Here is a 25850-nt window from a genome sequence, read left to right on the forward strand (position 1 = left end):
CCGCCAGAATCAACAAATAGGCACCCAGCAGTCTGGCCCAAAACAGACAGAGGCACTTTAGACGTGCAAATCGCCTGTTGAGGGGCCCCAATTGTAACTTTCAAGAAGAAATTGGTGGAGCAAGCATGGCATATGTCAATCCCACTTCCTCAAGGTATTGCGAGGCCTAACCAGCCATCCTTAAAAGGACCATTGGAGGTCTCTCCCAAAAGGAAAGTTTTGGGAGAGTGCTCATTCTGGATCCACAATAAATGTTCCGGCCCACTGCCGACCCCCTCCCACATTCACTTCCCCCCACCACCATCCAACAAGCCTTACTTGCCGTCCGGCTGCGAGAAGGTGAAACCTGGGATGACCGATCAGCTGATTTTCCCTCCCTCTCTCCGGGAGGGAGTTGCAGTGGGGAAGACCTTCTTTCAGTACCTTCTCAGAAGGTGGTTGAACCACTGTTTGGGGACTCTGGGGCAAATCTATCACATCGTGCACTTCAGTTACGTTCTTGCCTTAGAGATATGCTGCAGATGGGGAGACACTGCATTGTCTCACCGCGATCATGTTGGAGAGACACTGCGTTGTCTCACCGCGATCACACAAAGGTAAACAGCGACTAATTCATATTCAACGAGATGTGTATGGATTTATAAACAAGCCTTACCATCAAGGATTGGTGGCATTGTCCCATCAGGATAGACACCGTCCTTCATAAAAACGAGGAGCTCGTCGCCCGATTTAACCTCTTTAATTACTTTATAGTAAATCTGGAAACAAGATTAAAAATAGAATTAACCTTAGGCTGCTGAATAAACAGAGATTCTGTAGATTTACACAGCAAGTACAGTGACTAATAGTGTTACTCCTATCACTGTTGTGAGCCCCTTGTTGCAACTCCTGTTCAAAGGGCTGGAACTTAACCTCAGTCCTGAACATCATTCCGACTCACTTATCCACAATTGTGTTACAATCCAAAGTGAAGAGTTCTCTTGCTCTGTCAACTTCACGTCACACTCCTCATACAGAGAAGCATTAAGTGGAGTCTGCAATCCAGACAAACCCTTCACCACAGCTAAAGCATAAAAAACTGGGATAGTGGATATTCCAAACACTTAAGAATTAGCATTCAGATAGCAATCAGAAAATGTCAACCGGCTCACTGCTTGAGTGTGGACTTGTAGCTGTCATTTTGAAGCCCGATGGTCCTCAAACTGGCAGCAGTGACTAAGGCATTTGATTTATGGACCAGCTCAGTAAAATACACCTTAGTCTCAACCACCATTTGAAAATTCCAAAATGGCAGCTCTGACTTAAGGACTGAATGTAGCAACGGAGGGTATCAGAGATGGACGCCTGATTATAGATGATGTACCCGTGCCTCAGAAAGCCTCTGTTCAGTCAGCAATGGGGAAGACGCAATGGCGGTTTATGGTGTATTGAACACTCTACACTCCGAGCAACTGAGGCTAGGACTCTTGATCGACTGGCCAGCGAAGAGAAGGAAAAGTTCTGAGTTCAAAATCCTCAGTAGTGAGGAGTAAGTGAACCTTGGGAAGTTGGAGCAGATGGTGATAGAATGGTGCCAAAGGTGGGACAATTCATTTCAAAGGGTCAACAACATCCGCAGGAAAGGACTTTGGGAAGTCACAGTGCTTTTAATTCCATGACAAACGTTAATGGCAGACCATAATTGAAAGAAATGTTTCCCACCAATGCCACTGACTGTGGATTGAGGATGGCATCTGACGAGAGAGAAGAACCCAGATTTTTCCAATGTACCATTTAGTGCTGTGTGCTGACAGTTACCATGTTTCTATTCATTAACACCTTTAAAGCCTTAGATTGAGCAGTGCTTTTCAAAATGTTTCTTTGTGGAGGGGATCCCCTGCAAATACTGACACACTCCTAGGACCCCACCCCCAACCCGATTTCCAAAAGACAGTGCAGGTCACCTGAAGGAAAAGTGTTATCATCGCATAAAGTGTTTCGTTATTAGTGTGTAGAAACAGAAATGATGTGAAAATAAGTCAACAAATACAGAAATCTGATAGGAGTCGGACTGAAATCCGGTGACCTCCTGAACGGCCTGTGACCCCCCCTTGTGACGTCCTAGGGTCAGGACCCCAGTTTGAAAGCTTATAGTCTAGAGGCAAGAAGGGAATTAAAAAGGATGTCGGGAGAAGAAAAGGAAAAGCAGCTCAGGGCAGAACAATTACATTAGATGCTAAATGTTAACAGAACTTATTTTTGCCTTTGGGATTTGCATTGAGCATTTTGTTGGAGGGAAATAACTAGAACAGTAATTTACTATAACCCGGGCAACACAAGAGCATTGAAAAATACACACACACACACACACACACACATATATACACAGAAAACACGCACACAGAAAAAGCACACACACATAAAAAATACACACACACACACACAGAAAACATGCACACAGAAAAAGCACACACACATAAAAAACACACACACATACACAGAAAACATGCACACAGAAAAAGCACACACATAAAAAACACACACACACACACACACACACACGGTGAAAATTGGTTTTGGGCAGTAGTGCAAAACAGGTGATAGTGAATTGGCAGATGGCAAAGAAAATCGGCCGGGCAGTGTGTAAAAAGGGCGGCGGATTCACTATCGCCTGATTTGTGCCACTGTCTAAGACCAATTTCATCTCCCACACAAACACACACAAAAAACAGTTACTGAGACACACACACAAACACACACAAAAAACAGTTACTGAGACACACACACAAACACGCAAAAACAGTTACTGAGACACACACACAAACACGCAAAAACAGTTACTGAGACACACACACAAACACGCAAAAACAGTTACTGAGACACACACACAAACACGCAAAAACAGTTACTGAGACACACACAAACACACAAAAACAGTTACTGAGACACACACAAACACGCAAAAACAGTTACTGAGACACACACAAACACGCAAAAACAGTTACTGAGACACACACAAACACGCAAAAACAGTTACTGAGACACACACACAAACACGCAAAAACAGTTACTGAGACACACACAAACACACAAAAACAGTTACTGAGACACACACACAAACACGCAAAAACAGTTACTGAGACACACACAAACACGCAAAAACAGTTACTGAGACACACACACAAACACGCAAAAACAGTTACTGAGACACACACAAACACACAAAAACAGTTACTGAGACACACACACAAACACGCAAAAACAGTTACTGAGACACACACACAAACACGCAAAAACAGTTACTGAGACACACACACAAACACGCAAAAACAGTTACTGAGACACACACAAACACACAAAAACAGTTACTGAGACACACACACAAACACGCAAAAACAGTTACTGAGACACACACAAACACGCAAAAACAGTTACTGAGACACACACACAAACACGCAAAAACAGTTACTGAGACACACACAAACACACAAAAACAGTTACTGAGACACACACAAACACGCAAAAACAGTTACTGAGACACACACACAAACACGCAAAAACAGTTACTGAGACACACACACACACACACAAAAACAGTTACTGAGACACACACAAACACGCAAAAACAATTACTGAGACACACACACACAAATACACACACAAAAAACAATAACTTACAAACACAAAACACACATAAATTGCAGCTGGAGTTGGCTTCACAACAGCAGAGGCCAGGGCCAAGTGTTCAGTGTCTGGGGGGAGTATGGGGCAGCCAAATCTCCAACATGCTCAACTGAGCCCAGATTGTCAACAAACATCTCTTGGATCACTAAAAAGAAACAGAATCATACTTGGAAATAAACTGTGCACCCGAGGGTTGTGGGGGGGGGCGGTGGGGGGTGGTGAGTAAACAGAGCAAGGATCCAGGGAACAGCATGGCGAACAGATGGGTCTTCTTATTATGGTGTTCTTGGGGTGTGAGTGACACTGGCAAGGCTGTATTTATTGCCCATCCTTAGTCTGCTCTGAGGACATTAAGAGGCAGCCCCATGTTGTGGAACTGGAGTCACATGTAGGCCCTGTGGGGAAATCAGCTGTAGCTTGCACTCCTGATCGCTGTTCAGTGTCTCCTACTGGAAGGCGACGTGCAGATATCAGGTGAGGATAGGATTGGATTCAGCTGTGAAGGTCCAAGAATCTGCCCAGACTCGCTGTCTGGGTTGACGCACGAAGAAAAGCGACGTGGGGGAGATACCAGAGGCCTACTCACCCCAGCGAGACTCGATGCCTGCAGGAGGGGAGTGGGAAAACACTGGACAAGAGATTAATGCATCAGTCCCACAATTTGTGGCACCAGCCCAGGTCGCAGGATTCAAAGTTGCCACTGCCTTGTTTCCTTTCCCCTGACCCTTTTGCTGGCAAAACAACAACAAAACACAATGTAAGGGGTAAGGAGGAGAGATTTAGCATATGGTGCCTTAGTGGTTATGGAACTAGACGAGCAACCCTCGAGGTTGTGAGCTCAAATCCCACTTGAATTCAATCAGTCTGGTCATTTGTCGACAGGCACTAGGTAAAATGACCATGAAAGGCCAACGGGGAAGGGACCTGTCACCCCTTTCCCAGTCTGGCTTATTGCAGAACCATCGTCTAATCAAACAGTGACTTCTACACTTAAATGTTCATTCCATTTTCTGTGAAGTGCTGCAAATTCAGGCTGCTCTCCCCCATGTAAAATTCAAGGAGTTTTTCCAAGGATGAAAGTCCCCCGATTACCCTTGGTTAGTTCAACTGACAGTCCACAAGATTCAGACCTGTGTCTCTAACCAGGGACTTTCATGTCCTGAATGGGATTTAAGCATTTACCCTTTGGTTGCAATTATTTTCTATTGCCACTAGGAGGCCCCCTTGCCTAGCGAAGTAGACATTGTCCTTTGTGTCTCGTTGCAACACTTGTTCAGAGCTGTTAGCTCTCTCGGTTCTTCAGTAAACTCAGCACTTTCCTAACATCGCAAGAGAAAGGGAAATAAAGAGTGGTCCAAGACTTTTTTTCACAAATAAAACTGAATTCTGGCTCTGTGGGGCATTCCTATCAATTTGTTTTTAAATACAATTTGTTAAACTTTAATAAACAAACAAATTCTTTCCCCTCAATATTTACTTCAACTAGCATTCTGTAACGACATTCAATTTGAAATAATAAATTGTGGAGTTTACTGCAATATGTTCAGCTAAACGTCAGCAACAACAAAAAACTTCTGTGAAAGTCTCTCGTGTCCCCACAGAGGATGGAAGGTTGTGCAGGATAGGTCATGGCCCAAGGGGTGTCACAACACTGCCGCGATTGGGAGCTGAAGTGTCACAAAACCCTTTGACTTTCTCCTTATGATTCGGTGCAAAGATGCAGGTTCTCCAATGTTCTGATTCGAGGACGAACATCCTTAGCCACCCCACTCATCAGTTCACGTGCCTTTCCACAGTCTGATATCCCTCCTCCCTTCATGCCTTTCGAGATCTCTGTTGCCATTGTGGCATCTGAGCATGATCCAACTGAGATGTCCCTCCTCCCCACCAATCTCTGTATTACACCTGCCACGGACAACTGCCCCTCGCCCTTTTACTGGTGTCCCTGTCTTTTCTGAAACAAGGCATTTAATAAATATTTCCACTGAGGGCTCAGACCCTGTAGAAGAGACACTCGTTTCAGGGACATAAATGCAGGTTAAACGTCCAGTTTTAATCTTTGGGTGCAGCATAGAATCCAAAAAAATAAGGTCCCATTAGGGTGGGGGTGACCCCAGCCTTCCATCTGAACACATTCACTGCATTTCTTTTCTCTTATGATGCCCCTTTTTAGTTTGCACGATGTGAATGTGGAGCACATACACTAATCTGCCCATTTCTAATGGTGATTAAGCATGATTAAAAGATAGTGCAAAAAACACAGTACATCTCGATAATTTTATATATATATTTTTTAAAACTATATTAGTTCTGAAACACTACTGCAGAGGGAAAGGAGAGCTCATTCTTTTTCTTGTGACTTAGCATTCTGGACAAAACAGGGTGATCGAAAGCCATAAAGAAACAAAAGAATAAACAAAAAACGAAAAGCAAACTTCATTAGAGTTAAGGGGCTCCTAACACCATTATCTCTTTACGTACTGAATTGCAACGTCAGAAGAGAAATCCCCCCCCTCTTCATGGGTTTTGACACTGCACTTTGTAAAAGAAATTGAAATAAAAACACGAGGTATTTCTTAAAAATGACTCGCGAGCTACACTAGATTGTTCCTCAAGTAACACTCAGAATAAAATCAGAAATTGCTGACCTGTGTTTGTATTTAAAGATGTGGAACTCTGCTACTGTGGGCCTCAAAGTGCTGGACTTGTTTGAATGCTCTCCAGACAGATAAGTTGCAAACTATTGTAAGACTCAGAGAACTCCAGTGGACACAGAGCTGTATCGAGCCCCTGTTCAGGAACAGAGGGCAGAGCCTTCTGCCCTCTTGACCAGCTCGTCAACCCTTTCTTTCCCTGTGCTGGTGAAGTTTTATCTCTCTCTCTCTCCCTCTCTCTCTTTCTCTCGGAGATCTGCTGAGTGGTTTGAAAGCACATTCTGTCACTCCCACTAATCACATCAGCCAGGCTTGACCTCTGAACCTTCCCCACATTGCGTCTCTATTACTAAGAGATTGCGACACCACAACCATTCATAAAAGCAGCAAGTTAAAATATGTGCATTCAGCCCTGGCCCAGTGGAATTAAAGGACTTCGCCATGTCCTTTTACAGGTTGGGCTTGCAAGAAAATAAAAAATTGGGGTTTAAACAAAAGTTGAAGAGCACTGGCAGTCTATGGCTTTCAATCTAAAACTATAACCCATCCCACAAACACAACCAAACAACTGAAAAAAAACTGACTCGACTCAGCCGATCACTTCAACCGTTCACAAGAAACAAATGAAGAAAGCAAACAGTGAAAATAGTCAGCGAGGGAACAAGTGAGCGAGGCATGGTGGATCTGCTCACAGCTGGAATCCCGATTTCAAGAGCCTTACCGATCCTGTCATATATAAGACACAGAATTATCGACGCGCATGAAAACCTTACCAACCTCCCTGATACACCTGCAAGCTACAATAATGAGGCACTGACACAAAGATGCATAGAGATCCCACAGCGTAGCTTCCTTACTTGCAAAGAGGAGATTCTGTGTTGAGGAGGGATGGCACGGGGGCAGAATCGTGACCAGTGCAGTGTTAGCTGCATGCTTCTTTATACCGTCGGGCAGTCACTTACAAAACCAATGTTGCAATGCCTGCAAATCCCACCCCCATCCCTCCCCGCAGTTTATTGCGACTCTGGGTGTCACTGCACCCACCCTGATTTTTATTGAGAACCAAGTCCAAACTTCGAAAGGAAAAAGGGGGCTTATTCTTTGGAGTAGGTTTTCTGCTATTTTACCAGGGAAAGTCAGCCGCGGGTGATTGACAGACCGGCAGAACAGGAAGGGAGTAGGAACGCCAGGGGTATCTCCTTCTCCACACAGGAGGGCAGTAGCAACCTATTCCCGCTGCTGCTAAGATTTGAATCCAGAGACCTTGTAAGGACACTGAGGCAGTCGCCCACGCCAATTCACCACGGCACAGTAACCGCCCGGCGCCAGTAGAAGTGAGAAGCAACAGCAACTTTTCGGTTTGCCAGTAACGCCAGCGTATCTCTTTCCATCTGCAATTTCTCAGCCTTTCTTTGTAGCCTATTGTCACTCTCTCCTCTCTCCCAAGAGATGGACTTCTCAGCTTTACAAAAATTATCCATTTTATTTTTTTTACACAGTGAGTTGTTATGATCAGGAATGCACTGCCTGAAAGGGTAGTGGAAGCAGATTCAATAATAATTTTCAAAAGGGAATTGGATAAATATTTGAGGGGGAAAAATTTGCAGGGCCATGGGGAAAGGGCAGGGGAGTGGGACTAATTGGATAGATCTTTCAAAGAGCCAGCACAGGCACGATGGGCCAAATGGCCTCCTTCCGTCCTGTATAATCCTATGATTCTATGCCCTTTGCTGAGGAGCCCATCCCTCCATTCTAATTCAGGCAGCAGTCCTTAGCGAGTCAGAAGTTAGTCAAGGCAAATAACAAAAAAAAATTGCTGAGAATAAATGCAAATTCTGGAAAGCGGCAATAAAAGTGAAAAGTACTGAAAATGCACAGCAGGTCCCTCAGTCTCAACTACTCCACGTGGTAGCAAGTTCCACATTCTCACCACTCTCTGGGCAAAGAAATTTCTCCTTAATACCTTATAGTGACTATCTTATATTTATGGCCCTTAGTTTTGGTCTCCCCCACAAGTGTAAACATCTTCTCTACGTCTACCCTATCAAACCCCTTCATAATTTTAAAGACCTCGATTAGGTCAACCCTCAGCCTTCTCTTTTCTAAAGAAAGAAGCCCCAGCCTGTTCAGTCTTTCCAGGTGGTTATAACCTCTCATAATTTGTACAGGATAAAACCTTATGTGAGACATCCCCTCAGTACACAGCTTCTTCTTCGATTGTTGATGCTGCACCTCCTTTGCTTGGTGAATAAAAGTACACAGCATTTCTCTCGTTACTTACACTGTACTTGTATTCATTCCTATCTGGAGGTTACTGTTGTACTGTATAAATCGTGGGCGTCTCAATTATCTGCCAATCTCCATTAGCCACCAAGGATGTGGGAGGGTCACCTCCATAATGACAGAGAATGGAAGCTTCACTGGAACCATGGATTTACAATTGTCAGTTAAACTTCTTCTTTTAAAGGTTTTCCCCCCTCTCAAAATGAGAACTCGATCCGAGTAATACAAGACTGCATGCATGGGCAGAATCCCTGGGTGGAAAAGGAAACCCAAAAAGGCCACAGTTTACAGAACTAGTGAAGTGACTTTGTGGTTAGAGAGTAGGGCAGGAGCCAGGAGCAGGGTTACTGCCAGGTTTAGAGCTTGATCACTCATCCCCTTTCACCAGAGGAGCAACTGTATAAAGAATTGGAGGGGGGCATCAGGAGCTTTTCTGGGATCTGGATGGAGGACATGACCCATACCAAAAATATTGGGGGATGGGATCATGTCTCCTTCACCATTCCCCCCCCCCCCATCAGTGACTGCCTTTTGCCTTCACAGACAATTAATATTGAGGGGATTTTGTTAGTTTTGCTTTATTTTGAGCACTCAGAATTGTCTCATTTTACCATGAATCTGAAGGTCTCTCCAAAAATAATACTTGACTTTGGACTTGTTTGTATCATTGGTTTGTCCTATGGCTCTACCCTAACCAAACCTCACTTCATCATCTTTCATCTCTCCAACTGCATTAAGAATATCAACGGGGGATTCAGAGAGTTTCTGCACCTCGTACCTAAACATGGGCCTTCCACTGGCATTGAAGCACCAGCTTCACCTCACACCTCTCACTTCCAAATACTTTCCTAAGCTTGCATCTCATTACCACATAAACCAACTCAGTTCATCTGTTCACAGCATCAAACTAGATTAGATTCCAGCCTCAACTGGCTTTTACCCAAAGTGTAGAATGATTTGGTAAACCAAACTTAGCCTTTAATGGAGCCAATCTAACTATCCTCACCCTGTCAACCTGTGAGACTCAGTGTCACTGATATTAACCCATCCTCACCCTGTCCATCCATGGAACTCACTGACACATGTATCAATCCATCCCCGTATCAAGCCATCTCCACCCTGTCCATCTATGGGACTCATTGCCCTGATATCAAACCTTCCTCATCCACTTCAGTGATTAAACAACTGGTATCTGGTCACTTATAGTTCAAACATGCACAGTGTCAGCACCAATTTATCGGTATTCTCCTAACGTTTACTCAGCTGTATTATTTATTTGTTCTCTTTGTACCCAGCGTGCCATATGCGAAGGGAGCTGCTCTGGTTTTGTTTAAGTTTGGTTTTGCTTACACTATTATTAATCATGCCCTTCCTGATCTCACCCACAGGACCTCGATGCTAAATAGCTGTTTACAGTGGAGTCACACCGCCCAGTGCAGAGATGTTAAATAAACAGAAAAAGAAGAGAAATACATACACCATCAAAAAATATTCTGTCCTCTATGAGATGGTTCATAATTTTTAAAGAAAGAACACACTTGTATTTATATAGTGCCTTTCATGTACTCAAGACATTCCAAAGCGCTTCACATTTCCTGAATTACTTTTGAAGTGCAGCCACTGTTGTTATGTAGGCAAGCACAGCAGCCGATTTGTGCACAGCAAGGTCCCACAAACAGCAAATGAGATGAATGACCAGTTAATCTGTGCTTGTGTGTGTTAGTTGATGGGGGACAGGGATATTGGACACTGGGAGAACTCCCCTGCTCTTCTTCGAATATTGCCATGGCATCTTTTACTTTCACCTGAACAGGCAGACAGGGCCTTCAGTTTAACATCGCACCTGAAAACAGCACCTGTGACAATGCAGCATAGCTCAGGATGGTGTGTCAGCCATGGCTCAGTTGGATGCTCTCTTACCTCTCAGTCAGAAGGTTGTGGGTTCATGTCCCACTCTAGAGACTTGAGCACACAATCCAGCCTGATAGTCTAGGGCAGTACTGAGGGAGTGCTGCACTGTTGGAGTTGCTGTCTTTTATATGAGACATTAAACCAAGGCCCCATCTGTCCTTTCAGGTGGTCGGAAAAAGATACCATGGTACTATTTCGAAGAAGAGCAGGAAAGTTCTCCCCAGTGTCCTGGCCGATATTTATCCCTCAACCAACATCACTAAAACAGATTATCTGGTCGTTATCACATTGCTATTTGTGGGAGCTTGCTGTGCACAAATTGGCTGCAGCATTTCTTACATTACAACAGTGACTACAATCCAAAAAGTACTCCATTGGCTGTAAAGTGCTTTGGGACAACCTGTGGTCATGAAAGGCGCTGTAGAAATGCAAATATTTCTTTCTTTCTTAGTACTGCCCTGAAATGATGTCCAGGAGTGCATTCTGACATAAGAGTGCAACCAATGGAGCCAAACCTGCCCCTTTTAGATGAGATTACACTTTCTGCCTCATAAAATAAACCTGAACTTTCTGTCTCAAAATGGCTGTATTCAATGGGTCAATGTTCTGTGATACAGGAAACAGCAACAAATTGGGGCAAGTCCTATATTCCAGTGCAGAACATGTACTAAACAGTCGGTAAATACATTGAACTACTGAGAGGACATTTGAGTTCATTGAAGGCAGAAAGGGAAAGATGCACAAACATAGAAAGAGAGACACGCACACACAGATGGCAAGAGCGATAGGGAGAGATATAGACACAGCGAGAGACAGTGAGACACACAGATGCGGTATGAGAGAGAGATATACAGAACGATGAAAGTGATGCAGAGATGTAGCGAGAGTGATGGACAGATGCAGCAAGGGAGAGGGAGAGAGAAAGGCAGAGGGACACAAAGAGAGAGAGGCGGAGGGAGACATAGAGAGCGAGGCAGAGGGAGACATAGAGAGAGAGGCAGAGGGAGACATAGAGAGAGAGGCGGAGGGAGACATGGAGAGCGAGGCAGAGGGAGACATAGAGAGCGAGGCAGAGGGAAACATAAAGAGAGAGGTGGAGGAAGACATAGAGAGCGAGGCGGAGGGAGATGCAGAGGGGGTAATTTTAACCAAACCTGTCCAGCAGGAAACTGACTGGATCAAAGGGACAGAGCCAGAGGGAGATCCAGAGGGAGATACACAGAGGGTCAGAGAGCCAAAGGGAGATTCACAGAGGGACAGAGAGCCAGAGGGAGATACACAGAGGGACAGAGAGAGCTAGAGGGCGATACAGAGGGACAGACAGCCAGAGGGAGATATATACAGAGGGACAGAGAGAGCCAGAGGGAGATACACAGAGGGACAGAGAGAGCCAGAGGACCTGCGGAGTAAATGCTGGAGGGAGTCATGCTATTGAGGAAACTCACTGAGGGCCTATAATGGTATGAACCTGGTACTGTGGCATTCCAGTACCAGACAGGCTGTGGTGAAATGCCTCGAGGACTTGACCGTGTTCACACCTTCAGGTCACATGTAAGAATGCCAGTAAATTAACTTCAAATTCTTGGCTTTAATGGTTGGCAGATTTTGATGTTACCAATTATATTTAAAAAAACAGCAGTTAGAACACAAGGCCTGTTTCAAATACCAAACCCAACAGAAGGTGAAGAGATGGTCTCCATTAAGAGGCACAAGAAGTAAAACCACAGAATTAATTCATTGGAAAAACTTCATTTGAGTTTACGATTTATTTGGAGTGTCAGGATCAAATTGTTGGTCTTGCCAATTTCAAACAGTGATTGTAAAAAAAATCAACTAACAATATTTAGAAAAAAAAATTCTGATTTAAGGTTGAGGCCAACACTGTGACTGAAATAATGCTGTAAGATTTCTCTGTATTTTTTAAGAAAGATAAGTGATCCTAATTGTGTTAATTGCTCAGAATTGCCCTGAGCCTTTCCATGGCACGTGGGGTGTGATCATTATCTCTGAGTGATGGAGACTCTGGGCAGTCAGGTTTCAGTCTGGGTGACTAGTTTATAATCAACAGCAGCTGCCTAGCAAGCATATGATTTGGTTTAGAGCTACACTGGTATATGGAATTGAACATATGTTTAAAGCGGTGAGCTTTAGACAGATAAATGCAAAACATTTACTTGCAATCTATTACAGTCACTTGGGTTAGTTGGTAACACTCTCACCACCACTGAGTGGGGCTGTGGGTTCAAGCCCCACTTCAAGACTTTAGCGCTTATCTAGGCTGACACTTCAGTGCAGTATTGAAGGAGTGCTGCATCGTCAGGCATGTAGACCTTTGGCAGGGAGGCTAAACTGAGGCCCCCGTCTGCCTGTCCCAGTGGTTCAGGCAGATGCAAAAGATCACATGGCACTGTTTGAAGAATAGTAAGTTCTCCTGTTGTCCTGACCGATACTCTACCTTCAACCAACACCATCAAAAACAGATTAACTGGTCATTCATCTTATCCGTTGTTTGTGGGACTTCCTTGGTGCGTTCGCCGACTTAACAATAGTGAGTGCATTTCAAAACAATTCATTGGTTGTGAAATGGCTTGGGACACTTCTGAAAGACATGATAAGGTACTGTCTATATACAAGTTTTTCTATCTCTTCTGACAAGATACCTTCTGCCAGAACATAATGGTGAAGTAAAAAAATCTCAATCATCAAGAAGGTACCCTCAAACTGATCCAATAGGTGTTAGTAAAAAAATATCACCATGAAGAAAGTGAACAATTATATCTTATAATACTGTAGCTAAGCAGCGAAGGTCGGAGGCACAATTTTTCCCTATTGACTGAGAGTTGGGGGAGGGGTGCGTAGTGAGCGAAATTCTACCCCAGTCATCTGATCAGATATATGAAAATAAGCCAGCCAAACATTTGATTGGATATTCTGACTCTTACATTGAGAAATTCTCTGAGGTCAGTGCTAAGAGGTTGTAGGTTGCACAAGGCCAACCAGGGTCCACCACCATCTGTTAATTCCCTACTTTAGGATACACTAAGTTCCTTCCCTTATCTCCCTGAAAAAGAGATCAATCAGTGCTTATTAACATCTCCGTAACCATCAATTTTTTTTTTATTCGTTCATGGGATGTGGGCGTTGCTGGCAAGGCCAGCATTTATTGCCCATCCCTTCTCAACAGATATCAATCCAGATTTTAACAGTTTGTAGATTCTGAGCAAGATTCTTGGCTCAACGGTAGAACTCTCACCTCTGAGTCAGAAGGCCATGCCCTACTCCAGGACTTGAGCACATAATCCAGACTGACACTTCAGTGCAGTACTGAGTGAGTGCTACACTGTCAGAGGGGCCATCTTTCAGATGAGATGTTAAACCCTCTCAGGTGGATGTATAAGATCCCATGGCACTTTTCAAAGAAGAGCAGGGGAGTTCTCCCCAGTGTCCTGGCCAATATTTATCCCTCACTAAAAACAGATAATCTGCTCGTTTATCTTGTTGCTGTTTGTGCGACCTTGCTGTACGCAAATTGACTGCTGCCTTTCCCTCCATTACAACAGTGACTACACTTTAAATTTACTTCATTGGCTGTGAAGTGCTTTGGGATGTCCTGAGGTTGTGAAAGGCGCTATATAAATGCAAGTTCTTTCTTTCTTCTTTTCTCTGCAGAGGACTAAAACGTAACCAGGCATGCTGGTTAAAATTACTTCAACATGGAGAGGTTAATGTTAGTCACACCAACAGGAGAACGAGCTGTCCATTTTGATTTTCTTCCCACTAGTTGACATTCAGTTATTGATATTTCACAGATAAGTATACCCAGGTGCACACTACCTTTTCCAATCAAGCCCCACTTCCACGCCAGTGTAGAAGTGCCATCCTACAAGTTAGATGCAATAACACAGGTGCAGAAGTCCGTTCAGGAATTGGAAGATGCCATTTGCAAATGGAAGTTTTCTTTCAGGGGTTTCCTCAGGGATGAATTGGGTGGCTATATATCTTCATGGTTAAAATAAAACAGAATGAATATTTTCTTCCTGACTAGGTGATTGGGAAAATTCAGCGATTCATGGCTCCCAGCAAGGAGCCATGCTTAAAGGAGGTGCGAGTTGGAGATCGAGCTCTAACTCTGTGGCACCAGTTGTCCGACTCGTGCTCCTTTTGAGCCCACCTCACTCCTGGGAGTGCAGGATTGGTGAATCTCCCTCATTTTCTATTAGCTAAGTGCTAGCATATGTAGCTGGTATGGTTTACTTGTTTTTGTTCATTTAGAATGCAAAAATGTAATTACGCCCTGCAATAACAAGTCAGTATTCTTTTGTGTGCTTTTAAAACCTAACGAATAATGCAGACGTCACTCTGCTCAGGCAGAGGGGACCTCAGGAACTGGCATCAGGCAGCAAAACCCGCACACCAGATCTTTAAACAGTCGGTTGGGAAGCAACATGGTTTGTGAATGACAACATGCACTGTTGTCCAGCACTAGGGAGCAACGGAGGTGAAGGAAGTATTCAAGTGGCAAAGACCCAAGACATTTGTCCTGCATTAGGAAAATCTCGACACAATAAGAAATCTTGAAGAAATAAGAAAGCCTCTGCTCCTGCTGTGTGGTGTCCAGGAAATTCAATGTCGGAAGGGGGAGTCTATATAAAGTGACACTTACTCGGCCAACTGCTTAAATTGTGCAATACCCCAAGTTGGCACAGCTTGTGGTATAGTATAGCATGCGGAACAAAGTGATAGTGTAATACTCTACTCTTCAATACTCAGGATTCATTTACATAGTTCCTGCCCAATATTTATCCCTCAACCAACATCACTAAAACAGATTACTTGGTCATTTATCTCATTGCTGTTTATGGGACCTTGCTGTGCGCAAATTGGCGGCCACGTTCCCTACATTACAACAGTGACTACACTTCAAAAAGCACTTCATTGGTTGTAAAGCACTTTGTGATGTCCTGATGTTGTGAAAGGTGCTGTATAAATGCAAGACTTCTCTTTCTTTTTATCTGCAAGAATGAGAATAGTGTGAAAGGCTGGAGGAACCCTATGAGCACTTCAACATTAATTAATACCGGGACTCTCAAACATTCTCTGGTTCTAACTTCCTCCCATCCTGCTTTCTATAATCCTCCATGATTTGCAAACAGCGCACGATTAAGAGAGTCCAAATACTTTTAGTATTGTTGGTTTGAAAGATCCATACATTGGTTCGAAGGAGATTAAAGGAAACCTAGAAAAAGCTGGGAACAGAAATAAAAAAGAGAGGGCTATAAATTACATCAGTGCTTGAACATGTGATAGAGGAACAGATGGACCAACCCTTCAGGAACAGACCTTTTGTCAAAACCCAGCTCCGATAAAGCTTGAAACATTTACCCACCCTGTCTCTTTCAGACGCTGATAGACCTTCTGTGTATTTTCAGCGTTTCTGTTTTGTTCTAAAGCTATGCTTCTGATAAAACACCAAAAGAAAGAACTAGTCTTTCACGCCCTCAGGATGTTCCAAAGCACTTCACAGCCAATGAATTACCTTTGACGCTGAAAGACGCCCTCGTAAGAACAGGATATGACGCTCGACTCGTCGATCGACAGTTCCGACGTGCCACAGCGAAAAATCGCATAGACCTCCTCAGAAGACAAACACGGGACACAAACAACAGAGTACCCTTCGTCGTCCAGTACTTCCCCAGAGCGGAGAAACTACGCCATGTTCTTCGCAGCCTTCAACATGTCATCGATGACGACAAACACCTCGCTAAGGCCATTCCCATGCCTCCACTACTCACCTTCAAACAGCTACCTAACCTCAAGCAGACCATCGTTCGCAGCAAATTACCCAGCTTTCAGGAGAAAAGTGTCCACGACACCACACAACCCTGCCACAGCAACCTCTGCAAGACATGCCAGATCAACGACACAGATACCACCATCACACGAGAGGACACCACCCACCAGGTACATGGTTCATACTCCTGCGACTCGGCCAACGTTGTCTACCTCATACGTTGCAGGAAAGGATGCCCCGGAGCATGGTACATTGGCGAGACCATGCAGACACTGCGACAAGTGTCCTTGACTGCTGAAGTGTTCCCAGTCGGGGAACACTTCAGCAGTCAAGGACATTCAGCCTCCGATCTTCAGGTAAGCGTTCTCCAAGGCGGCCTTCGAGACACATGACAACGCAAAATCGTCGAGCAGAAATTGATAGCCAAGTTCCGCACCCATGAGGACGGCCTCAACCGGGATCTTGGGTTCATGTCACGCTACATGTAACCCCACCAGCGAAAAAAAGTTATCTGTTTTTAATACAACTGGTCATTCTCTCGCTTTCTCTGCCTTTCAGGTGTCTCTCTCTCTCTCTCTCTCTGTCTTTGTGTTCTGACCGTTTGTGTATTCAGTAGTCTTGTATGTAATGTTTCTCTGTCTGAACACCATTCAACTCCTTTGATTGCTTTGATAACGGGCAGTTGGAAAGGTTATCTGTAATCACCTGGCATTGTTCTCTGACTATATATGCTATACCTTTATGGAATCCCACACTCACCTGACGAAGGAGGAAGCCTCCGAAAGCTTGTGATTTCAAATAAAGCTGTTGGACTATAACCTGGAGTTGTAAGACTCCTTACATTTGAAGTGTGGTCATTGTTTGTAGGGAAACACAGCACAGCAAGGTCCCACAATTAACAATTAAATGAATGACCAGTTAATTGGTGGTGTTGGTTCAAGGAGGAATGTTGGTCAGGTCACTGGGACAAGTGTCTTTTGTTCTTTAAATAATGCCAGACATGCAGATAAGGCCTCGTTTTAATGTCTCATTTGAAGGAGGGGACCTCTAACAATGCAACACTTCCTCAGTACTGCACTGAAGTGTCAGCCTAGATCATGTGCTCAAGTCCTAGAGCGGAGCTTGAACCCACAACCTTATGACTCAGTGGTAAGACTGTGATGAACTGAGTCAGGCAGTGATAGACAAAAAAAGAGAACATCTCACATTTTATTTACCCTTGGGGAGGACTTCCACCAGGTGGAACCATAAAAGATTCAAAGATAAGTTCAGTACTCAAATAATTCAAGGGGTAAACTCCATCACCTGAAGGTAAGGCTTTGGAGACTTCCATTGGCTATAAACAAGGTTTCTTAAATTGAAGCGAGTACCTAGAATCATAGAATCATAGAAGTTTACAACATGGAAACAGGCCCTTCTGCCCAACATGTCCATGTCGCCCAGTTTATACCACTAAGCTAGTCCCAATTGCCTGCACTTGGCCCATATCCCTCTATACCCATCTTACCCATGTAACTGTCCAAATGCTTTTTAAAAGACAAAACTGTACCAGCCTCTACCACTGCTTCTGGCAGCTCGTTCCAGACACTCACCACCCTTTGAGTGAAAAAATTGCCCCTCTGGACCCTTTTGTATCTCTCCCCCTCGTTATAGACTCCCCTACCTTTGGGAAAAGATTTTGACTATCTACCTTATCTATGCCCCTCATTATTTTATAGACTTCTATAAGATCACCCCTAAACCTCCTACTCTCCAGGGAAAAAAGTCTCAGTCTATCCAACCTCTCCCTATAAGTCAAACCATCAAGTCCCGGTAGCATCCTAGTAAATCTTTTCTGCACTCTTTCTAGTTTAATAATATCCTTTCTATAATAGGGTGACCAGAACTGTACACAGTACTCCAAGTGTGGCCTCACCAATGCCCTGTACAACTTCAACAAGACATCCCAACTCCTGCATTCAATGTTCTGACCAATGAAACCAAGCATGCTGAATGCCTTCTTCACCACCCTATCCACCTGTGACTCCACTTTCAAGGAGCTATGAACCTGTACTCCTAGATCTCTTTGTTCTATAACTCTCCCCAATGCCCTACCATTAACGGAGTAGGTCCTGGCCCGATTCGATCCACCAAAATGCATCACCTCACGTTTATCTAAATTAAACTCCATCTGCCATTCATCGGCCCACTGGCCCAATTTATCAAGATCCCGTTGCAATCCTGGATAACCTTCTTCACTGACCACAATGCCACCAATCTTGGTGTCATCTGCAAACTTACTAACCTTGCCTCCTAAATTCTCATCCAAATCATAAATATAAATAACAAATAACAGCGGACCCAGCACCGATCCCTGAGGCACACCGCTGGTCACAGGCCTCCAGTTTGAAAAACAACCCTCTACAACCACCCTCTGTCTTCTGCCGTCAATCCAATTTTGTATCCAATTGGCTACCTCACCTTGGATCCCGTGAGATTTAACCTTATGTAACAACCTACCATGCGGTACCTTGTCAAAGGCTTTGCTAAAGTCCATGTAGACCACGTCTACTGCACAGCCCTCATCTATCTTCTTGGTTACCCCTTCAAAAAACTCAATCAAATTCTTGAGACATGATTTTCCACTCACAAAACCATGCTGACTGTTCCTAATCAGTCCCTGCCTCTCCAAATGCCTGTAGATCCTGTCTCTCAGAATACCCTCTAACAACTTACCCACTACAGATGTCAGGCTCACCGGTCTGTAGTTCCCAGGCTTTTCTCTGCTGCCCTTCTTAAACAAAGGCACAACATTTGCTACCCTCCAATCTTCAGGCACCTCACCTGTAGCTGTTGATGATTCAAATATCTCTGCTAGGGGACCTGCAATTTCCTCCCTAACCTCCCATAACGTCCTGGGATACATTTCATCAGGTCCCGGAGATTTATCTACCTTGATGCGCGTTAAGACTTCCAGCACCTCCCTCTCTGTAATATGTACACTCCTCAAGACATCACTATTTATTTCCCCAAGTTCCCTAACATCCATGCCTTTCTCAACCGTAAATACCGATGTGAAATATTCATTTAGGATCTCACCCATCTCTTGTGGTTCCGCACATAGATGACCTTGTTGATCCTTAAGAGGCCCTACTCTCTCCCTAGTTACTCTGTTGCCCTTTATGTATTTGTAGATCCGTGCTACCTTGACGCTAAATCGATTGGTTTTGGTGAGAAAGTGGTTACAACTATTAATGTGGCTCCCTTAGATCCTCAGCCACAAACTGTAAAAACCTCAGACACAATAATTAACCCCTTGCGTTCGGAAAGAACGTTAAAACATTTTAAGAGATCTATCTCTTGTTTGGAACATGTTCTTCTTTTAAAAAGTTCTGTAACTTTCTAATAATAAATAAGTGAATTGAAGAATTATACAGCAGAACTTCACCATCTACTATAATGCAGGTGTCCCGATTGGAGGATAATCAAGCAGCCTCACAATTTTCAGCAATGTCCTCAGTACAGGAAGGAAGGCAAGAACAATAAATAGCATAAACTGATTTTAATCTTTCTTGGGCTGTGGAGTTGATTTGTGTGAGACGGGACAAGATGGTGTTGGAAGTTTTGTCTTACAAGCTGAATAATGGATGCTGCACTACAGATGAAGAGGAGAATCTTGTTCTGTGATTGATGACATCGCTGAAATGTTCTGCATTCCTGTAAAGGTGACATTATATTGGTGTTTTCAGCTTGCAAGGCAGAAATGCCTGTATACAGTCAGAGATTATTTCTCATGAGGCATCAAAGTTGCACGCAGGTGTGTAAGTCCACCATTGCAGTAACGAACCTTGTGAATAGTCTTATGAAGCCCCGATCTTCCTGTCAGAAGTTTTGCTTTCCTCCAATGGCCTAGTGAATTTATCTAATGAATAGATGAACTGTAACAGACCAGGAAGTTTCCATGTTCAATTCCCAGTCTGCGCTGAGTTTGTTCATTTAAGTTAGTGTGGAGGTCAGAGTGCTACAATTGCCCTTGGTGCACCGTGTGCTCGGGAAGGGTAAATTAGCCACAGTTCCCACTCCTGATCACTATCCAGTGACCCTTGCTGGAAGAGCAAGTGTGTGTCTATTGGATGATGACAGGGTAAGGTTTGGATTTGGTGCCTCCCACGGTCGAATGGCCCATCAACACCCACTGTCAAGCCTCACTCATGAATAATGGCCACTTGGGCGAGGTACAAGGATTATCAGTGCCTGTGGATCTGCAGCTTATCAAGGAGTCAACATCTACTGGAGAAGAGAGGAGAGGAATGGAATTGCTGGTTGAAATTGGTGGCTATACACGTTTTGCTTCACAGTTAAAAGCCTTACCCATGCTTCCTGCAGATGCTCAATTTCTGACTTGCAAGCCACAAATCAATCAAGCTGATGCTAATGTCATCACCTCAAACCCCTGTGCTTGGGGAAACCTTGATAACGGTACAATAAAATGTTGAGATTATGACTAGTTTAGCTGTCAAAGAGGAGGCCAGCAGCTCATTCAATCTGTGCTTTCTGATTCACTGAACCCTTATCGGAATGTGGAGACTCACTTTCTGAGTCGCACGCATGCTAAATGTTCAAAATAAATAAATTCACTACTCTGACATCCAGCAGCCTTAATAAATAAGCAGTGGATTTAAAACGATTAGGTACATCACAAAGAAATCACTTGGAGGTACAAGCACAAATCGTTTACGTGATCTTTTAAAAAACGAACCAACTGGCAGCCCAGTCATGAGGAAATCTTCAAAACCGATTCATTGGGAAACAATGAGCTACAGTGCTGGGCATTAACGCTGGGGTTTTTTTTTGCATCTAATCCCCACATTGTGATCATATTGTATGTTACTGAGGGACTGCTTCATTGTACTAATAACAGCCAGCACTGCAAAGAAAGACTTAGCTAGAGAGCTGAAAGCTGAAACAGTTTTTTTTTTATACAGAGCTTACTGTTAATGAGGAAGGAAAAGAAAGCGGGCACTAGATTGCAATTTAGGCCTAATTTGGGTGAATTCGAGATTCGATGTGTGCTTGTTGCTCTCTTTAAAATCTATGGCCCGTGCTGCGTTAGCTGGAGATGACGGTAGGGGCGGCAATTGTCCTGGTTAATATTCCCCTTTCAGCCAACACCACCAAAAGAAAAGGATTGACTGGTCATTCGTCTCATTTGCGGTTTTTGTGGGAGCTTGTTGCGGTTAAAATGGCTGCTGCCTTTTCCCCTACAACAGTGACCACACTTCAAAAAGTAATTCACTGGCTGTGAAGTGCATTGGGACGTCCTGAGGATGTGATAAGGTACTATATAGATGCGTTTTTTGTTTGTCACTATTTGAGCCAGTGCCCCTGGACTAGGGTGGGGTGAGAATACGAGACTGCTCTCTGTGACGTAGTGGAACCATATCCCAGCTTACAGTCGTGCTTTGAGGAGATGAGTGGAGAAGATTTGGAGGGGGGATTTGTTTTCTTTTTAGAAACATCTTTTGGTTTTATTCTTTTGTTATATGGTGATGAGCAGGAGGGAGATTTACAACTTTGTTTGTTTACAGACCCTTAAGACATAGGTTTTCAAAGTGGGGGCCCCAAATCCCAGGTCATTAGAACTCTCATGTTTTTTATATTTGTTGATTTACAAGCATATTATTCCTGTTGCTGTATACGAATAAAAATTGCTTTATGTAACGATAGTACTGTTTTCTTTTGGGCAGCTGGTACTGCCTTTCAGAAGTTGGGATGAAGGGTCCCTGGGAAACTGTCATTATTTGTGAGTGGACTGTTCCCCCTCGACACAGGGAAAAATTTCAAAAGGACTTAGGGGTAACATTGTACGTTGGAGCAACAATGGTGGGACGCAGGTTCAGACCCCAACTCTACTGAGGTACCAAGCCCAACCTTACTGCTGCAGGGCATGAAGAAAAATCAGAGAGAGAGAGCGAGAGAGAGAGCAAGAGGTCAAAGGACCATGTTCTCACACCTCTCAAGAGGCATGGGCTCAGATCGATCAGTCCTACTTGTTTTCTCGGCAGCGGGGGGGATGGGATTCAGGAAGTCAAAAGGGAGGCTAAAGAATTGCAAAACGCACTACCCATAACAAATACAAGAAAATCCATCGGGTGCCAACCAGTCGAACAGTCTCAACTATTGACCAACCTGAGGATTTGTTTAGTAGTGAATTGGGCAGGAGAGTTGCCAGGAAAGTGCCACAGTCAGTATTGTAGAGCAGTTGAATATTACTGTCACCGGTGTCTCCAGTCACACAATGTTGCACAAGACGGATATTCTCAAGTGACTCCCCAAAGGGCGGACTACTTTGAATGAACAAAGATCATTTTGCGCTGATATTTATTTGAATATTTATCTCAAACAGGACTGGGTGGAGCACCAGGACTGTCTTTTCACCTCTGAGATTGAATCCAGCTCAGACCGATGGGTGATTCTGCTCTTCTCTCTCAGGCAGCTGGCAAAGTCCCGAATGAAATGAGCTTTGGGTAGGCTCAATCCAGCTTGTACTGGCAAAGGCCCAGAAGAATTCCAATAACTTTTTACTAATTGGCCCTCTCACTCCGAAAGGGCAGGACGACATGGCTTATGTGGGAAATGGCAATGTTACAGTGATGTAAAAGATGATTTTCTCAGTTCAAGGTTAGTGCAGACTGATGGCTTAGAATGGGTGAATCCCTGGGTGGGGGGGGGGGGTTCATGATACTAAGGTTAGGTGCAATACATCTCATGTCCAGTAATGTCATCCCTCACATTCTAACTAAGCATATTGGGACGTTTTCCTAAATTAAAGGCACTATATAAAAATTGTTGTACGTTTTCAAACCGGGGTCTGCAAGGGAATCTCAAGTGATCCCCGAGATCATCAGATTTCTATCTGTCTGAGGCCAGGGATTTTGTGTGCCATGAGCACATCTTGAGAATTTGGTGTTCTATTTTTTTTCTGTGTTTGTTGTCTTACTAGCACATTATTTCTGTTGCTGTGCGCTGTCTTCCTTTTGAGCAGTTGACAGTGTTTTCAGAAGTTAGAACAAGCGGTCACTGAGAGTGCGTCAATATTTACTTGGGGTCTCTAGGAGTTTGTTAATATTTGCAGAGTGTCCCTAGGAGTGTGTCAGTATTTGTTGGGGGTCTGTGAGAGTGTGTCAAAATTTGCAGAGTATCTCTAGGAGTGTGTTAGTATTTGTTGGGGGTCTGTGAGAGTGTGTCAAAATTTGCAGAGTACCTCTAGGAGTGTGTTAGTATTTGTTGGGGGTCCTCGGGAGTGTGTAATTATTTGCAGCGGATTCTGCATGCAGAAAAATTTTAAAACAACTGCTTTATAAACATAACACTCTCCCAAAATAAAAACTGATTATTTAATACATTGACACATGGTGCTCAATAATTTTTTATAAATTTTCAATAAATCTCAATATTTTTTTAAAAAATGCTTATTATGTGGCTATTTCATTTGATTGGAATGTCTATGGTTATTCCTTATAGATACAGGTAGTGTGTGACATTTCAAATTAAGATTATGATCAATTCATTGTGGTCCTTGGGATGTCCTTTTTACATCTTCTAACTCCTGCCTTTCAGCCTCAATACATCAAACCTGGAATATTTCTGGTCCTTGGTCCAGTAACACTCAAGCCAATATATTTACTCACTGTGTCTTCAGGGAGCTCACAAGAAACATATTCTGCTTCATATGTGAGAGAAACAATATGTATGAGATCACGCTCTGTTACCTTATGATTGTGCTTACTAAGGGGAGTATTCCAAGAGTGATGGTCATGCTATAATACAGCAAAGCCTTTGCCCCTCCTATGTTTAGGAATTCATCTGTCATCCTAACTTGTTACTTGGCCTTTGGAAACCAAATCAACTCAGCCAGAGTTGACCACGGCAGTGGTTTTTAAGTGTCCATTTCACATCTCTCTTACAGAGGTCTTCAAGATCATTAAGATAGATGTGACTCCACCCTACTCCATCCAAAACCCCACTGCCCACTTTTTGTGCTTTCTTTTGCCCCTATCCTCACCACCGCCAATGGTCCCCATGCCCCAAAGAACTGAATTCAGAATCCTTGTCCTCATTTGTGAATCTCTCTATGGCCTTATCCCACCCTATCTCTGCGTCCCTTTGGACTTCCGACTATGAGCTGTTTTGCTTCTCCCCACCACCACTCCACCATCAGTGACAGAATTCTCAGCCATCTTGGAGCAACTCTCTAGAACTCCCTCACTCTTGGTATCTCTCTTCCCACCTTCAAAAGTCTCCTCGAAGCCTATCGCTTCAGCCATGCTTTTTGTCATCCCTTAATTCTCCAATTACTGTTTCCCCTTTGTGAAGTGCCATGGGGCATTCACAATGTTAGGGGCACTATGTAAGTGCATGTTGCTGTTGATTGTGTTTTTTACTGAAACACAAACACTGTTCACCGAGAGAACACATGGCAAGTAGAGGATCTATTTTGTTCTCAAAATGTGTCACTTTACTCTAGAAACGGTCTTTAGTATAAAAGGAAATCGGAGATCCACTGAGCCTTCCTCATATCAAACTGGAAAGATTAAACTTTTGCCTACATAATACTAGTGACTTCACTTCAAAAGTAATTCAGTGGCTGTGAATCGCTTTGGGACATCCTGAGGACGTGGAAGGCGCTGCATAAATGCAAGTTCTTTTTTTCTGATGCCGACTAACTTGCTCCGCATTTTCAACATTTTCCGATTTGCTTTCAGGTCTGCAGTTACTCTTTTTATCTCAACCCATCCTTTATCCTATTTATACAATGTTTCCTTCTCGGATGCTCCGCGACATCGTACTGCGCCGTTATTTAATTTTTCTAATGAAAGGAAATAAACCCCAAAGATTTTTTTAAAATACACCTTTTAGGCAGTCGTACCTGAGTTGGATTTGTGTTTCCTGGGAAGGATATTACAACAACAACAACTTGCATTTATATAGCACCTTAACATAGTAAAACGTCCCAAGGCACTTCACAGAGGCATAATCAGACAAAATTTGACATCAAGCCACATGAGGATATATTAGGACAGGTGTCAAACAGGTAGATATTAAAGAGCATCTTAAAGGAGGAGAGAGAGGTGGAGAGGTTTAGGGAGGGAATTCCAGAGTTTAGGGCCTAGGCAGCTGAAGGCACAGCCACCTATGGTGGAGCGATGAAAATCAGGGATGCGCAAGAGGCCAGAATTGGAGGAGCACAGAGATCTCGGAGGGTTGTAGGGCTGGAAGAGGTCACATTGATAGGGAGGGGCGAGGCCATGGAGGAATTTGAAAACAAGGATGAGAACTTTAAAATCGAGGCATTGCCAAGGTAGGTCAGCGAGCACAGGGGTGTTGGGTTAAGTGCAATCTCTGCCTCACCTGGCCCCTTTTGGTCCTGTCCAAAATACACAGCGCCAATGATTACCACAGGAACAGTTGTGTGCAAACGGGGTTAAAAGTGCTGGTTCACTGTGCTTACTTCTCATTTTCAGGGTCAGACCCTGGATAACCCTAATGCTGGTTTCTGCAGAATCCTC

At 43.8% G+C, this 25850-nt stretch overlaps 1 protein-coding gene across 11 annotated transcripts in view; it reads right to left on the reverse strand.

Annotated features, from left to right (window-relative positions):
- Positions 1 to 25850, reverse strand: part of prdm16 (PR domain containing 16) — a 518186-nt gene that overhangs the window by 60973 nt on the left and 431363 nt on the right. For all 11 annotated transcript variants that reach the window (XM_067970263.1, XM_067970260.1, XM_067970256.1 and 8 more), the window contains one exon: positions 656 to 758. In XM_067970263.1, the coding sequence (XP_067826364.1) occupies positions 656 to 758 (103 nt within the window). The remainder of the gene's footprint in view (positions 1 to 655; positions 759 to 25850) is intronic.

The sequence above is a fragment of the Heptranchias perlo genome, chromosome 32, assembly GCF_035084215.1.
Source record: "Heptranchias perlo isolate sHepPer1 chromosome 32, sHepPer1.hap1, whole genome shotgun sequence".
Classification (NCBI taxonomy): domain Eukaryota; kingdom Metazoa; phylum Chordata; class Chondrichthyes; order Hexanchiformes; family Hexanchidae; genus Heptranchias; species Heptranchias perlo.